Source organism: Rhea pennata, chromosome 10 (assembly GCF_028389875.1).
Source record: "Rhea pennata isolate bPtePen1 chromosome 10, bPtePen1.pri, whole genome shotgun sequence".
NCBI lineage: Eukaryota > Metazoa > Chordata > Aves > Rheiformes > Rheidae > Rhea > Rhea pennata.
In genome coordinates this window covers 16,758,273-16,775,421 of record NC_084672.1, presented here as the reverse complement: position 1 = coordinate 16,775,421, position 17,149 = coordinate 16,758,273, and the positions used below count along the sequence as shown (strand labels likewise).

Below are 17,149 nucleotides of genomic sequence, written 5' to 3'. Positions count from 1 at the left end.
CAGTTCAGGTGTGATGGTTGTTGGTAGTGATTATAGGCCCAGTGTCTTTTCTTAGGCTTTCATTTGTACAGGGAATAAGCAAAATGAGATGTACACTATTATGCTCTGTTGCATTGTTTGTAGCTTCCAAATAGATGCCTTTGCTTTGGAGCGGGCTTTCAGAAAAATAAACTCATGTGAGAAATTATTACATGCAAAACAAACTCTGAGGGTATTTTCAACTGTGTGAGTATTCTAGTTGTTGGTGAAAAAGTCTTTGCATACACACTTTATATAGAATACCTAGTGGGACTTTGGAAAAGTTTAGCTTCTACATTTCTCTCATGAGATTTTTTTTTGATCTGTGTTGGTACATCATAACACTACTGTGGTTTACTGGGAACATTCACAACTCATTTTTCCAAATAACTCTTTTTTTTTTTTTTTTTTTTTTTTTACAAAAAATTAAAAATTCACAGATACTTTCAAATTTAGGATCCCTTTCTGATTCTATTCTGCACAAACTGAAGTGAAACTACACTGCTTCTAATTATTTTTTGAAATGCAGTGCTTCAGTAGAGAATACATGAAATTAGTATGCTTTGCTTGGTGATACTTAATGCTCACATGTAATTATAGAAAATCATTTCTGCTACGTTTCTTCTTTGGGGTATAGCTACTTAAGAGCAGATATTTACTGCAGTATGCTAAGATGACAAAGCTGTACGTGTCGGATAAAATCGTACTAAGATATATCTGGAATTATCTCAGGATTATAAGAACTGAAAAAATGGAAGTGTTAAAACAAGACACAACTAACAGAAATTGTATTATTCCATGAAGCAGTGTAAACTGTGTGGCTATTTGGAAAATACTACCACCAGAAATAAGCACTTTTAATGAATCCAGTATAATTAAGAAGGTGGAAGAAGGCCTCACAGGACACAAATGCAGTCAGTCCTAGAATTTGTACAGAGGCCAAGATCTAGGTTCCCTGAGAAAAACTGTAGATGAACTAACCCTGTTTTCTTCCCGTGTTTATAATCTAAAGAATACAGCGTTAATTAGAGCAATGTAGAGAACCAAAAAGCCTTAGCTGATATAGGGGAATACATTAATATATTTAGGTTGTTATATCAAAAATTTAAACACAAACAGAAAATTTCTTCAACTATTTAAAAGTAAATGGCAGAGATTATGCAGTAGCACAACAGACTAATAGTATAATTTAGGTAGCTCCTGCAAGTTTCTCTCTATGAGGCTGCAGCAAGATGTATAAGGAATCAAGACATATTAAAAAATGTATTCATTAAAATGAAAAATGATTTTATTGTTCATTTATTTCTTTCAGTTTATAACTGCAGATGCATGTCCCTAGTGAAGTGTATGGAAATTGAAAGCATCCATCTCAAAATGCTGTGTCTCTGTAAGAGAACATAATCATACTCCCAGTGCAATTTCACACAAGAATAGGAACTCATTTTAAAAAGTCAGCTTTGTCCTGTGACTAACTGTGAATAAGATTTGAGGATAAGTGTGTGTTCCAGATAGTAACACTGTAGAATAATTATGGTATGAGTGTGTCATAGTTGATATGCCATGATTATAAAACCTCTATTAGCCCGAAAGTAGTATTTTCATTTATTCGGGTATTAACCTACCCTTTTGCTTCTATATTGTGAATGAACTACAGTTAGCATATATGTAGTAGTATTTCGAAGAACAGCAGAAAATTTCTAAAATGACCCTTTAATTTTGGATGCACATAGACATATTGAGGCATAAATCCTCAGACACATAAATTCCATTAGAAATTTTCTCTCTTGTATGTGATATATGTGAGGGAGAGATTTATGTGTCCTAACTCATTTTGTAAATCTCCAACTGCCTGCATAGAGTATCTATTCTATGGCATAGACACTGTGTTATTGAGCAAGAGTATGAAAGTGAATGAATGATTTGGCCAATTCTCCCAAGAATGGTATGATTTATGAAATCAATATAGCCAGGAAAAGATGCTCAAGAGAAAACAAATTTGCAGTGAAAGATATATTAACGAAAATTAATGTTACAAGAACACCTGTTCAGGTTGCATACTGTTCTACTTTGTGTACAGACCTTCTGAAAAATCTTTTTAGGCTGGTGTATGGACAACTGAAGCACTGATTACAGTGCTTAAACCAGAAACAAGAAGTAATCTTGACAGGCAGTTGCAGTAGATATGCTGAACCCTAGTAGAGTTCAGCATTAAATGTCCTGCTGAGAGAAGCACTCAAAGTGTGCCATAAGCAAAGCAGTAACGTAGGCCCTAGAGAGAAACACTCACGTGGCTGACAAATGCTGTCACTGTGAGCTGTTAGAACAACACTGTAATTCAGCAACACCTGTGACAGTGGCATTAATCATCAAGGTGATCATCAAATGGAAAAAGGGCTGTATAACTGCAGCTGACATATTGGGTACAGCTATTGTACAGGTCTCACAGAAACAAAAAGCAGCTCCTGAAAAGGAGAGGGGGAATCAGGCTGATGTACACAGCAGGGTTGTCTTCTTAGCGACATAGGGTAGAAAAACAGTGAAAAAAAGCCATCGGGAAGACAAAAGGTTCATGTTGTCTCCATGGGCAAAAAAAAAAAAAAAAAAAAAAAAAGTATCTTATGTACCACAGAAGAAGCAGTAAAACATGTACAGGGCAGATGTACAGTCTTTCCAGTGCCTGGGGCACTGCGCAGTTGGGCCACAGTAATGGCAGAGAAAGGCAAGTTGTTAAGCCGGGGCACTTTCTGTGCTGTGATGTGGCTGCAGGGCTGGGAGAGGAGGCTCTCGTCATCACTGTTAGTCACTGAAGAGCTGCGGCTGAAGAAGGAGCCGAGGCACAGCTTTCCCAAACTCCACGTCAGCCAGAGCCCTGCCCCGGTCAGAGCACTGGAGGAGGAGCGTGGCCTCCTGGCAGTCCACTGCTGCCCCTGCACTCAAGGGAGACCCCTGCTCGCCATCGGCAGAGCTTTGACTGTGCTTCTGTTACACCAGTGGCAGTCTGAGATCATTAACGCGGCTGGCACACGGTCCCTGCTTATTTTGTGTGGCGCTGCCTTTGATGCGTGTGGTTACATCCCTGCTGGAGGCAGCAATAGACTCTCAGCCCCAAAGAAATGATCTTTTTAAAGGGTAACTTGAGCAATGAGACAGGGGAATCCCGCTGTTAAGGATACTGACTGTACTCCAACAGGATCCTCTTGAGAGAGGCGGAAATTAAGATCTAGTTGTGCACTAGATCTTAACTGTGCACAACAGGCAGATGGAAATTGGGGTATCATCAAGCCAGCTTGTTGAGATGTAATGTATGCACATACAGGCCTTCTGTTCAACCTGGGATGGTCCGAGATAAAGGTCTTTACTTTTCTTCAGGGTTTTCCTCTCTTAATTACTAACAAGTAGCAAGTAAAAACTTGTATGTTACTGGGAAGGAGGAAAACTGTGGTAATTATCATTGTCTAATGCTCATTTTTTCCAAAACTGAAATGAGTTGTGGCTATTCCTTCTACTCAAATGGAAGATCATTTGGGCTTTAAAGTGCAGGCTGTTTTGTAAGGTTTACACCTTACACACATTGTTCGTTAGCAGCACAAATAGTTACATTGCAAACAAACTGATTCACTGTCTAATGAAGAAAAAATTAAAGGGAGGTTCTTGCTTACAGACTCTTTACTGATTCACCATGTAGGATTCCCTGCAGCGAAAGCATTTGTCAGTTTTTCCTTTATACTCAGTAGATTTTAAGTCCAAGAAAAAAATTTAATTGAAGTTAATTAAAGATACTGAATGTATAGAGATTTAGGCTTTTGAATAATTGAAACTGTTATTCTTAGACTTTGACTTGTTCTTTTGGTAAATACAGGTCCAGAACTCTGGTGTGAACTTCATGGTCTAGTTACTATTCAGTGGTGAGGTGAGCAAAGAAGTACAGATGTACAAGACAGTACAAGATACAGACAGATGAAAGGTAGTCTGTATGGATATTTTGACTTTCATACTCGCATATGATGCAGTGGCTAATAAAGCAGTTCAGCGGTTGATGCTATGGTTCTGCACAACGCCGTTGTACAAAGGACCTAGTTGAAAACATGAGACTGCTTATATAAAGGTGTGTGCATCCACTGATACCAGGTTGTTCGTACGCTTCCTTTCCCTTCCCCCTTGCAAGACCGATGTGATAGAACTGGGGGTATTTTTATTCCCTGACCACAGCTGTGCAGACATCGCATGCACGTGACTGAGTGAAGAATTTAGTTCACTGGAATCAGCAGAAGGACAGAACAAGCCCTTCTTTTTCAGACAGAAAATTCAGCAATTCTTTTGCTTTATAACAGAAACCTGCAGTGCAGGGGATTTCATGGTAAATATGTCAAAATCATGTGCAGAATACGGGAAAATAGTATGAATAGTGCTTAATAACATGGCCTGCTAAATTTAAGTGCTGTCAAGCTCTTTCTTTAATAATACATGTATACAACAGATTTTACTAACTGAATGCTGCCTTTTCAATTTTCATGTCTTTGAAGTTCAGGCTTCAAAAAAATCTATTTAAACCTCAGCCATCAGGGCTATAAAAGTCACGTGATTAAGCTAATAATAAAGCTCTGAAGACTAAGCTTAAGCACTTTCCTTACTCTTCTGGTACAGGCTACTTTACTCTTACTTCTTCTATTCAGTTTCTTCTGTGTCAGCAGATCACTGCTCTGCAAACAGAAACCACAGCACAATACTTAATATACATTGGCTTGAGGCCTGTCACGCTGTCAGATTTACTAATAATTTTGCCCTTTAACAAGACTGTGCTATCGAACAACAGGCAAAAGATGTCAGATGAATTATGTCTTTCATTGTTCTTGTACATCACTGGGTTTTGCAATACACTGGGCTGTGAATGGGAGAGCACAATACAAACCTTTCTCAAAAGATATTTCTATTAATGAGCTAATTCACAACAAAATGAACTCCTTTTTTTTGTCAATAGTATTAGATACTGCTATTCTGAATCCTGCCTCTTTGGTTCTTTGGATCTCACCAGTCCTGTAGAACATCCTCATATTTTGCTCTTGTTATACCAGACACTTTCACTGGTATCATTCCCAGCCTTTCTCCCCAAAATATTATCAGTGCTTAACTAGAAACAACGCTATAGCATCCCAAACTGCTCTGTTGGGATGGAAGAAAGTCTCATTTTTGAATCAAATTAAGAGCTCGAACAGGCCATTTGTTTTAATTTGTAGACCAGCCCTTCCCCCCCACCCCCCCAAAAAAAGTAACTGAACATAGATGAGTATGCGTTGCCTTTTCAGAGACACTTACCTGGCAGAACAAATGCAAAAATAACTTGGACTAAAATAACACAAGTCCAGCTTGGACTTATGTTTTGCTATGTTCCACTAAACAGATGTTAACAAAGTAGATTGAAAGCCTTAATGTATGCCTAGGTTTTGCACAAGACAACATTAAAGCTAGTAACTTTTCTGCTTAAGAAGCAATGCTGTTTTTATTTTTCAACATGCTATTTTAGATGGATTTGGGGTTTACAGTAAATTAACTCTTGGGACTCCATCTTAAATGGACTAGCACACAATTTCACCTGGCACTTACTGCTGTAATTTGTTAAGGTAGTATGATTCCATAGTTAAAGCTTACTGAAAATACTACAAAATATGAGTCATTAACTTATGTGTAATCTTCCAGAAGGTTGCAGAGCTCCACTGTACATAGTTTTCATGAGGTGGGCAGTAAGCAATTAACATTTGTTCTGTTTTTTTGGTTTAATGCCTCATTTTTTCTGTACTTTAAATACAAAAAATTGTCATGTATTGAGTTCCTTTTATACTCTCTACCAAAAAAACACATTACTGAAGAATCTCATATTTGATTTTATGTTATTTTTTAAGAAATAATACTGTTTGATCTTTTTAAATTAAATAAATGGCACAGTGGGCACTATCACATAATGGTGCAATAGAAGAATCTATCCATGTCAGCCAGAGTTTCTGCAGTGAATTGATAGCAATCTCTCTGCCCCTCAAATCCAGCTATGAACAGACATTTTAGAGAAGCGCAGTGAATAGTCTAGCTAATTTTGCAGGGGCAAGGACAGAGTGACACCAAAACTGCACATGAGAAAATGCAGACATACCTGCTGGCATTTACCTATTTGGCTTCTAGTGAAAACCCAACTGAAACTAGACAAGCAATCAAAAGTCTGCAAACCTGAATTCAAAGCAAATACTTAGACCAAGCAAATAATTTAAGATAAAATTATGACTATCTGTACCATTAAACACTGCTAGCAAACTTTACTCTTCTAACCATCAAACAAACTCTGACGGGCATTGTTGGCAGTGAGGGTGGTTTTGGTCATTAAATATTTGACCTTCCATTACGTAAACAGGAGACTAGTTATATTCTAGTATTCCAGATTTGCAAAACTTAGGTTTTTTGATGGGTTAATTGTCATTTGCCTTATCTTTTCTCTTTCCCCATCCAAAAAAAAAGTGTGTCTACCTGTTATAGAGGAGAATATCTGGCTTCCATATCAGGCCATCAGGAAAACGGACATTCTTCACTCCAGGGTATTCAGACACATTCCACTGTAAATAATGATCTGTCCAGTACTAAGACATATGCACAAAGAAAAGTAAGTTATGTCACTTTTCCCATCAACTGGTTTACTGTAGTTTTCCAGGGGACTGTATATCTTGAAATAAAATGTGTTTTTTTGTTTTTTTTTTTTGTTAAATACTATTAAGGTTCAGACAGTGAAATATTTAGAAAAGGTGAAATAGGCCAGCTAGAGCTCACTGAAAAGCATAAAATTCTCCTTTTTCAATTCACACTGCAATGGATAAAACAGCCTATAAAATAAGATTAGGAGTGCTTATATTTTATTGTTCATGCTGTCTTGGGCATCAATTTGGGAAGGAACAGCTTTTTTGTTATTATTCATACATTAATGTCAATTACTTTTTTCTTTAGAGGCAACTCTGCTTGCTGTTGGTGGAAGTTCTTAGCTTACAGTAACTGTGACATGTGGCAGAGCTGCCAACAGTCTGCCGAGAGGGAGAATGACTGTAGTGACAGGATGGTTAATACCACCAAGCACAGGAGGCCTTAGCAGCTCCCATGGCCTTGGGGGGGGGGGCAGGCTGCCTGGGCTGACAGGAGCTGCGCGGTGGGGTCAGCCCTGAGGAGCGCCAGCGCCCAGCCTGGTCCTTCCTCGCCCGCCAGCGCAGGCGCCGATTTATCGCAGTGAAACGCACGGGGCTTTCATCTGCAGTAGTGCTCCTTAATTCCTGGTGCTGCCTTTGAGGCACAGACCAAAGCACTTGCCCGAACTGCATGACGTGGAGCATCCTGGATGCTCTAACCAGCTGTTCCCCCACAGTCTGCTGCGACTCCTGGCATGACGTCCTGTATTTCTCTGAACCTGATGTCGCACTTCACCCCATACTAAGCAGCTGACTTAACAGGATGTTATTAAGGGTGGTTACTGTGTGCGTAAACGGTATAAAGAAGAAATATAGTTCACTTTGTTTCATACAATTTATTTCTTTCTAATAAATCTGTGCTTCATTACATTGTGCCTGTCTGTATCCCCATGTTGTATTATTTACATTAACTTCAAATAACTGTAGGCATCACATAAGTTACAGTGAATGCTTCTCTATATTTGCAGTGCTGTTGTAATGCCAAACATTAGTCTTTTAAATGTAAACCTTCCAAATAGGTTGTGTACACCACTTAGCACTTCAACAGTCCAGTAGCCCTTGCCAAAGTCTTTGACAGACATTAATAGCAGAGAACTTTTACCTTGGGCATTGTAGAAATAATATTATTGATTATTTTCATGGGGCATTCACATCGAATTGCTCTGTGCAATTCCTTGCTTTACAATCAAAGGAAAAATTATTTTTCATTCACCGAACAAGTCCTCAGTTAGCCTCATACTGCCTGAATTCAAGTTCTTTTTTGTGTCTCTAGATCAGTAACTGTAAATGACTGGTTTTACTGCATGTAAGACATGTAATAGTATTTATCACACGCTCGCCTTTGTAAAGCTTTTGCTGTACAGGTTGTTGGCATGTGCTGCCATTATTTATCCCCTTCATGTTTTACAGTGAATTTGCAGTGCCTTGTCACCTAGACAGATTATCTGAGCTGTACATTTCTTATTCCTTTTACATTCCAGATACCATTTTTTAACAGAAATCTTAAATCGGAATATCTCACCAGCTCTGTTAGTTTTTTCCTTTCGCCACCTGTTCCATTCACAGTTCTCTAATTAACCCATGCATATTGTTCAAGCTCATCTACAAGCAGCTTCTGTAAGCTGATCAGCTATTTCTCATTTTCTGTTCTTTTTTTTTTCCCCAGAAATCTTATGTCCGTTTTTTACAGTAAATGCATCACCAGTTAAATTCTTTTTTTTACGTTAACCTGCTGATCCCTACAAAAAAATTGTCTTTTTTTTACCACTTCATCTTTTCACAGGATTAAGAAATAGAGAGATTCTCATGGTACCAGTGTTATTTTACCAAGCCCAGCAATGTAAAGGAGTGTACCGTGCTGTTTGGAGACGTTGTGTTTAAACCCTGGGGCATTCTTTGGGTGCTGCCACTTCCTGAGCTGGCAGGACAAGCCCCTCTGTGCTTCACAGTTAGCAGCCTGGAGGATCCTGGTCTGGGGGCAGCTGATGCCCACCTGGCAGGTTGCATGCAGCTGGCTCTGCTCTTGATTTCTATCTAAACTGCATTAAAATAATAGTGATATATCCAGTACTTCCCCATTAAAACTTCTGTTAGCAGTTATTGCGGCCCAATACTATATAGCACTGTGCAGCACTGAACGGTGTAAAGACTATCCAAGGGGTGACAGAAAGCTTGACCCTGAGGTCTGTATTAGAAATAATGTTAGGTATTTCGGATTGGGCTGGCTCAGCTTAGCCTTGTGTAGAAATACTTTTATACCTGTCGAGCTGAACACAAGCTCATTCATTTTGTTTTAACTTTGGAGCTACAGTTTCCACTGTGGCTAAGGTATGTTTGATGCAGAGTAAGATAGAAGACAACTAGGCATACTGGGATTAGCATTACTCTGTGCGACTAGGCAAGGCATCTGCTATAACTTAGATCAAACTTAAGATTTAAAGAATCTGAACAGAATCACCTTGAAGATAGTGTTCAGGATCAAAAAGTGTAAATGTGTAAATACTAAGTTTATATTCTTCTCTTTCACAGGTTAGTTTGGTATTTTAGTATTCCAATGATGATTAGATAAAATATATTTAAGATGCGTCTCTGATTATATACACTTACATCAAGGAAGGTAGTAGAGAGTGACATTCAGGGAAAGGCGTCTTAATGCTTCAGACTATTTAGCATAATCAAATGACATCCGTTTGTGTTAAGCATGCTTAGAATGTATCCAGCCTGCCATTAACAGGTAGCTAATGCACAAACACAGTCCCTGTTTTTTTCATAGGTTGTGAGCAGTGGTTACATTTTTTGTAGTAATCAGCTGCTCTGCCCATTGATATCTTAGCATGTTCCACACAGAGAATGTGCTAAGGTGAATAAATCACAAAAAAATACAGTGAATATTTAAGAGACTCAGAATTTCCTTGGGGGAAAAAAATCTCAGCAATGATAAGGACACTGTAGAGAGAGAGAGACAAATAAGTGATAGCTTCTTGAGTATGAATTGCTGTCTGTTGTCCTGGTAAGAAATCATAGCAACTGTTGTCATTGTAGCTCACAGCCAAAAATACTACATTTGAGCATTTGAATCTTACTGTAAAACAAGTCTGTAAATAGCATGATCTGGATGCTTCTTCCCTGTCAGCTTGTCTTTGTGAATAAATGGCATAGCCGTGCTGTCCTTTGCAGATCAACAAACTAATCTTTCATTTGTTTCCTGAGGCTTACCAGTATAAGAGGCATTCTGTAAAAAATGGTATAATAAAAGGAAAAAGAATTAATTTAAACTGAATGAGCCAATGAAAGACACTGAGAGGTGTAAAGTTTCTGCTGAAGCAACATGAGTGTCTTGAGTAATAAAACTCTTCTCTAAATCTTAACTCAATCAGTTCAGTTTCTGTAATACAGATAGAAATTAAAGTACAGCACGTTCTCATCCTAGCTGCTGTAGTACGGCAAAAGCTTCCCCTATTATGTTTTTCTTTGTGAATCTTTGATTTACAATAGACATTTTGTTTGGAAGCATTGGGAGCCCACAGCAGTCCAGGTGGTAAGAAGCACTTGATTCGGTCTAAGCCTTAGTACCAAACTGGTGCAAGAAGGTAACCAATCCAGCGGAATAAAGCTGTGCAGGCTGCTTCACTTAGGAGCAGCTCTCTTGTTAGTTAAACTGACAGGGAAAAGAAATTCAAAATACCCTTACCAAGTTCTTGAATACTGTATTATCTGTTCCATTTATTAAAAAGTGAGTGAAACTTACTCCTGCCCACTAATGTCAGCCACGAGTTAACAGCGGGCAAAGTGCTCTGCCACATTACCTTGCGGTGGCAATAGAGTTTTGTTAAGTGGTAAGAGAGAACCAGAAATACTGTGACAACTCGGTGGGGAGGGGGAGGGAGGCTTTTTTATATTGCAGCAAAAAGTAAAATAAAACTATTGTTAGAAAATGAACATAATGCATATGCAAAAGAAACTGGGAAGCTAGGCGAATATAAAGAGTTCACAGCTGAGGACCAGGAAACTGAACCTATGTTCCAGTAGCCATTTTAGCCAGGTAGCAGAGATACTGAATTTGAAAAAGTAACATAAAAAGCTTTCATCTTTAGCAGTTAATTTCTGATGATGATTTATGTCTGAACAACAGCATTTCGAACATGTGAACAGCATGGCCATTTTAACTAAAATGCCTCTTAAGGAGGCAGACTGAAAGCAAAGCAAATAGAAAAGCAGAGACCTTCAGGCAGGAGGCTGGCAGCAGATCTCAGGAGTGAATGAACTTCAGAATAAATTTCCCCCTGCATCAGAAGAACTATCTAGAGATTTCCAGAATGGTGATCACAACAGTTACTATGCAAGAAGTGGATTTCATACATGTGTATGTTGTCTTTCATAACCAAATGATTTACCAAAACATAATGGATTTGCTGAAATGTGTGATGAGGAGCTTGCAGCTGTAGTTGCCCTGCCTGAGACTCTTAGGACACTGGCATCTTACGTTGGTCCAGAGTTTAGAGTGACTAAAACAACTACAGTGAGTTTATGATTCATTCAAATGTGGTGACTTAAATTCTTGAAGTTTCAGAAATGCCTGAAACAGCATCAAGTCTTAAATCTCAGTCTTACAGTTCTCCGTTCACCTCAAAGTAGCAAGATAGAGAACAAAAGCTTGAAAGCTTCATAAAACTCAAACTCTCATGAGATTAAATTCAAAAACTGAGGGGGAGAGGGATACTTCTTTTTCCCCCAAACTCACCATTTGTAGCCAGATGTTTGTTGTTAGTACTTGATTCTTTTCATCCTGGGAGGAAGGAGAAGGATAAGAGAAAGACAAAAACAAACCATGGTTTAGTAATGTACAGGAAAGGTGATACCGATCAATATACTTGACAATTATGAAATAGTTTTGCTACTATACCTTTTAAAACAAAGAGAATCAGTGCCTCTCACTCACTGTGACAGAAGCTTTCATGTGTGCTTTTCAGTGTATTTCATATTGCCACAATCAGTCACGTTGTGTCCTGAGGGTATCCTTCTGCCAGACTCTTCCCTGGTGATTCTTCTTTAATAAGGTATCCCAAAGGCAGAACAGGTTATACTGGAGTATAACGGTTCTAGGCAAAACTAGAGTACTGCCTGTTTCACCTTTGCTTGGGAGCAGCCCTCCCACTAATTGCCTTACACACTAGATGCCTGCAGAGAATAGAGAGAGCATCAACTCGGACGGTGTGACTAAGTGCAGATGATGTGTTGAGGCCACATTGCACTGGAACTCCACATAAAAATGTTGTATCACAGCTTTACCAGAAAACTGTTGTCAGGGCAAAACATTGTTGTTCTGCCTGGAGAACCTACCATCTGAAGGCCTTCTGCCTTGCCTCCTATGACTGACTACTTGATGTAAGCTGAGGTGACAGAATTGGCATCTTAGTGCTGCAGTTAATTAGGAAGATTAATTCTTCACTTCACACAGGAAAATGTTGGTGACCTCATTTCTCTGGAGGTACTAGCAATTACTCATCCCTCAAACCATATCAATATCCACTCAGGTTGGGTGAAGCTAATGGAATACACTCTATACTGTAATTATTGTGCACTTTCTGAGCTGAATGCGAAATATCTATCCCAGCACACAGCTCTTCACTGCCGAAGTCCACCAGCCAGAGCTTCATTTAGTCTAGGGAAATCTCATAGCAACTTTCAGTCATCTGTATAGCATGGGCTGTTAGAGTTGCTAACGTGTCTACATCCTTAAACTTAAATTTGTCACTCTTGAACTTAAAATTTTGTTCCTAACTCCCCCCAAAATGGCCGGAAAGGTTTAATCACATTTTATGCAAAAAAGCTCTCTTTAAAAGATAAATACTCTTTTTTGCTGCTGTTTAGTGCACTTCGAAGTGAACAAAAGTACTGAGAGACCTTTAATTGAACCCATATTAGGGCAGCACAATAGTAAAAAGTTACCCAGTGTGAAAAACCAAATACAGCTGCCAGAGGCAATGGTATTTTAGAAGCAAGTGAGGCCTTTTGAAGTACAGCCTCAGTAAAGGCACGCCCATGTAACTAGACTGTGTGTGATCGTAACTAAATGTACAACATGAGATAGATAAAAAAGATAGGTAGGCTAAGAGTGGTATAGTACATGAAGAGAGTCTGCCTGCAAATGCACATTCCTACCATCCTTTAAAATAAGATAAAATATATAGGGAAGCATAGATCATAGCCAGTGATTCGCACTCTTCCTCTATTTTCTGCATAATCACCTCCTTGAACCTTACTTTTTCACCATATCTTCCTCAAGAGAGCAACTCATTTAAATAGCTTCCTGGAGAAGCAGATCTCAGTAACCCTTTGGTACTAGGGGGACCTTATGTTGCTGCATTGAAGTGCTGACGGCACTGCTGAACATGTCTGCCAGTCAAAGAAATGATTGATCTGGAGTAGTAACTGTCATTCTCTAGTCATATCAATTTGATGCCACTCTCAACAACCTGCATATGTTATTAGAGCACAACAAAACTAACTTGCACAGGATCTTTATTTCATGAATGAATGAAGAAGCAATGCATAACAGGTCATTTACACCACCATGAACTAAACAAGTGTAGCAAATTAACGGTATGTAAAATCTGCATGTGTTTTTGTTCATCATAGCCATTTTGGGGTCAAATGCAAACCCCACCAATGATAATTTATTATCAAAAACCCTGTGGCATTCTCCAGAGGCCCTGAGTGCTGTCCCAGGTGAGTGTGGCACAACATCTTGTCTACTACACCTGGGCGAAGGTGAGAGCACTGCTGCTGTGGGACTTGCTGCCAGGCAGGGGATAACTGTGGGACTTTGCATGGGGGTAAGCAGCTACACAAAGGTGCAAAGCAATTCAGACTGCATTATGCTGTGAAAAACTTGTTTCCAAAGCATTAGCAGAATGGCTTGTACTCCTGCATCGTTAAACTCTGAATTAGACTCACGTTTTACTCCTAGCCTGATCTCTCTGTGCACAGAAATGGCTCCAGCCCTAGGTCAGTGATGTTTTAAAGATTCCCTTTTTAGAATAGCAGCAAAGGAGCACTGAAAGCAATGTGCTGCTGGCAGGGCGACTGAGCTGCCTGCTGCCCTGGCTTCCTGCTGGACGCATGGCAGGAGTGTCCGGAGGAGACTGTGGGTGTAGTCGGGGCACTGATCCAGCCACTGAAAGCCAGGAGTTACTCTGTATGGTGACCCTTCACTCTAGCCCAGTTCAAAGAGGGTATCTTGAGAGTACTAACTCAAAAACAACTCCTGCAGTGAAGACAAGCCCTAAATGAAGATGAAACTTGCTGTTTCCCTGGTGCCTCCTTCAGTTATTTTAAACATACAGAGTCTGAAAGAGTATATTTGAACAAAATAGCTCCCATTTGGATCACTATATTTAAGGTTTCCTCTGTGTTTGAACCGTAACTGCCTCCATCGCTCCTCAGCCAGAAAAAGTTTGCTGCCTGCTGAGGCTTGTTTTATAGTATTTTTTCTCAGGAGAAGATGATTTATAAAATTTAGTCATTATTGGCTTGGCTCTCCCCATCACTAGAGGAGAGATTCTGATTTTAGAGGTTTTCTTCCTCTCGGCACACATGCGCGAAGCTGGTAAATGGTGAGGGCAGGAGATGTCCTGGCTAGGGGAGCCTTTGGGACACTATTTTGAAAGCTTTACAGCAAACTGCATTAAGGTTTTTCAGCTGAGCTGTACAGTACTGCTTCTTGTTTGGAAGGCTCGAAAAGTTTCACAGAACTTCACCAATTTCTTGTTACTTCACAACATTTTGTAAACACAAAAAAAGGTGTTGGACATACAAGCAAGGCAGCTCCCATTACAAATCACTTCTGCTTTAGAGGGGGGGGAAGAAAAAGGACTTTGTGATCCAGCCCGAGGGGCTGGGAAGAACCGCCAGAAAACGAGGCCAGTAGCTGGGTGATGGAGCTGGAGGTGTTTGTGTTGCCGGAGCGGCTGCTCGAGGGCAGTTGCGGCTGCTGTGGCCGCGCAGGCGGCGCCGCCCGCCCGGCCGGGGAGCAGGCGGGAGTCAGGGCTGCTGAACGTGGCAGGCTGCCTCTGCCCGCCCGATTCGTAACCCTGGTCCTGATCTGTCACTGCAGAAAGCAAACGGCTGCTGGGCTGACTATCGTGTGATTTAATGGCTGTGTAATTTATGAAGGGCAGGTAGCTGACAGCAGGGAGAACTGGCTGGTCCTTTATTCATTTTTGAAGGCAGAGGTATCAAAAATTTCTGCAAGTTTGGGAAGGCAGTCACACAGTTTCCACTCTGCCACTTCTCATCTCTATTTTTGCCTATCTTTTAACCTTAATCAATTTGCCAGACTGATCACCTTTGGAAACCCTGTATCAGATTCCTATATTATCTTATCCTTACCCGGTCTGCAACAAAATATGTAGAAGAGTATACTTTCAAAGGAATGCCAGTGCACCTAGTGTCCACACTAGAAAAGCTATGCAGCAAAAAGCAAGGGGAAAAGGAAGTGAGGTGAGGCTGCATGCCCACTGACTGAAATACAGGCAGCGGCATGTAATGACTTACTTACATAAAGCAATGCCTGAATAAACTCTCATAGTTTAAATTCAGCTTTATTCTTCAATTACTTTTACATGGTAGAATCCCACCTAAATCACAGAAAAAGTAGGACCTAGGGAAAGTGAGTTATGTTCCCAAAAGCAGCAGGGAGGTTAGGCAGCTGCAGCGACGTGCAGCGGTGCCTGGGGCTCCCAGTGGAGATGGCTGATGCCTGTAACGGTTTTGAGACAGGTCTTCAGGGAGCAGCTGCTCCTGTCGTGCCACCTCTTTGAAAACATAGTGCTACCAGGGAGGCTGTCATCACATTCCCTTCCCTCTTGGAGAGACGAAATTAAACATTTATTGAACAAAAGAAAGAATAATTACCCTCTAGTCTGGTAATAACACAGGCATTGAAAAAGGCAGGATTTATTTCCTGCTCTGTAGACTTTCTGAGAATTTTTCTAAAACTGGGTAATAGCATGAACAGGAGGAACTGAGACCATGACAAGTAGTGTCTTAAGTAAGAGCGCAGACCACTGGCCTGATGGAAAAGGGAGGGCTGAAGGAATCGTCAGCACCAACCATGTCAGGTTTCTGCCTGGTTTTTTTTTGCCTGGTGATAATTTTCAGAAATGTTCTGTAATTCCATTTATGGATACAAAATTTAAAAAGACCCCAGTTTTCAGAAGCACTTTTAAATTGTCCTGCTTCTGTCAGCCAAAAAAAAAGCCTCAAACATCTCTAGGAAAATCTTAGCATCAGCAGTCTTTGACTTCACAGTTGAAGGGTAATTCGTATAATGTTTATATACAAATACAGTTAATATAGGTTGGCTTAGAGTCTTAACTCTGAATGATTTGGCATAGTAGTGGCATACTGCATAACTCTGAAGGTTGTCTAAACATAAATGAGCAGACTGCATCAAAGTAAGCAGCAGAGCTCCTCCTTATTAGCAGTGTGGTTAAGTTTTCACCCTATGATTTCAGAGCTAGGCTGTTGAGCATTTTATCACTGAATGCTGTAAGGCTTCTTTAAGGCCTCTTTGAACTGGACTTCAGTTACTGTGAACCTTTAAAAAAGAGTTTGTAGAAACATTTTAAGGCATTGCTTATTATAGAAAAAATACCAGGTTCCTGATGGATAACTGATAGCAAACCTGAAGTGAATTGCTGTAGGCTGAAAGCAGCAACGGTCAGCAGCCATTAAAAGACTGCACAGACCCTTCCTATAGACATTTGCTCTTTTGCTTGCTTGAAGGGTACCCTCTCAAAATGAGAAGGTTCCTCAGTTCATTCGCTCTTATCTCATTATTTTGGCACTTGCTCATTAAACATTCTCAGCATCTTATAAGCCACAAGGTCAAATTACTGGCACCTGATGAAGTTTTTTCTTACCTTATTTAAAACATTGATATGTTGAGTTCATTGGGATTTTTGTCTTAAGACAGCTTGGGGTTTTCTTTCTCTCTTTTTAGGGTCATGCACTGAGCTCACTCAAGTGAAAAGGCCTGAATTAATTCTACATCAAAACGGGGGCTCTTGCATGCTGAAATGATCTTGTCTTTATGTGCTGAGGTTATGCCTAAATTTTTGCATTAAAGTCAAAGGTGGCCCAAGGCTTCTTAGTGGTGTAGGCCAAATTGAATTTTGCTGTCTTGAGGATGAGGATGAAAATCAGTTACTCAGAAAAGCCATCCTGATGCTTCTCCTGAGACACAGAAATGAAAATGCTGTTGCTCACTAAGGACTACATCTTACCCCAGCCCTGGGCCCACGCAGCTGAGGGCAGTGGCTGCAGCAAGTCTAGCTCTGGAGGCAAGGGCTAGAGGGGGCAGAGTCAGGCTGCCCCAGACGGGGTGCGTTTATCACCTATGCTGCCCCTGCCAA

General features: G+C 40.2%; 1 protein-coding gene across 2 annotated transcripts in view; it reads right to left on the bottom strand.

Moving 5' to 3' along the window:
* Positions 1–17,149, bottom strand: part of CHRFAM7A (CHRNA7 (exons 5-10) and FAM7A (exons A-E) fusion) — a 40,114-nt gene that overhangs the window by 8,283 nt on the left and 14,682 nt on the right. For both annotated transcript variants that reach the window (XM_062583527.1, XM_062583528.1), the window contains exons 3-4: positions 11,473–11,517; positions 6,529–6,638 (exon numbers count right to left, since the gene is read on the bottom strand). In XM_062583527.1, the coding sequence (XP_062439511.1) occupies positions 6,529–6,638; positions 11,473–11,517 (155 nt within the window). The remainder of the gene's footprint in view (positions 1–6,528; positions 6,639–11,472; positions 11,518–17,149) is intronic.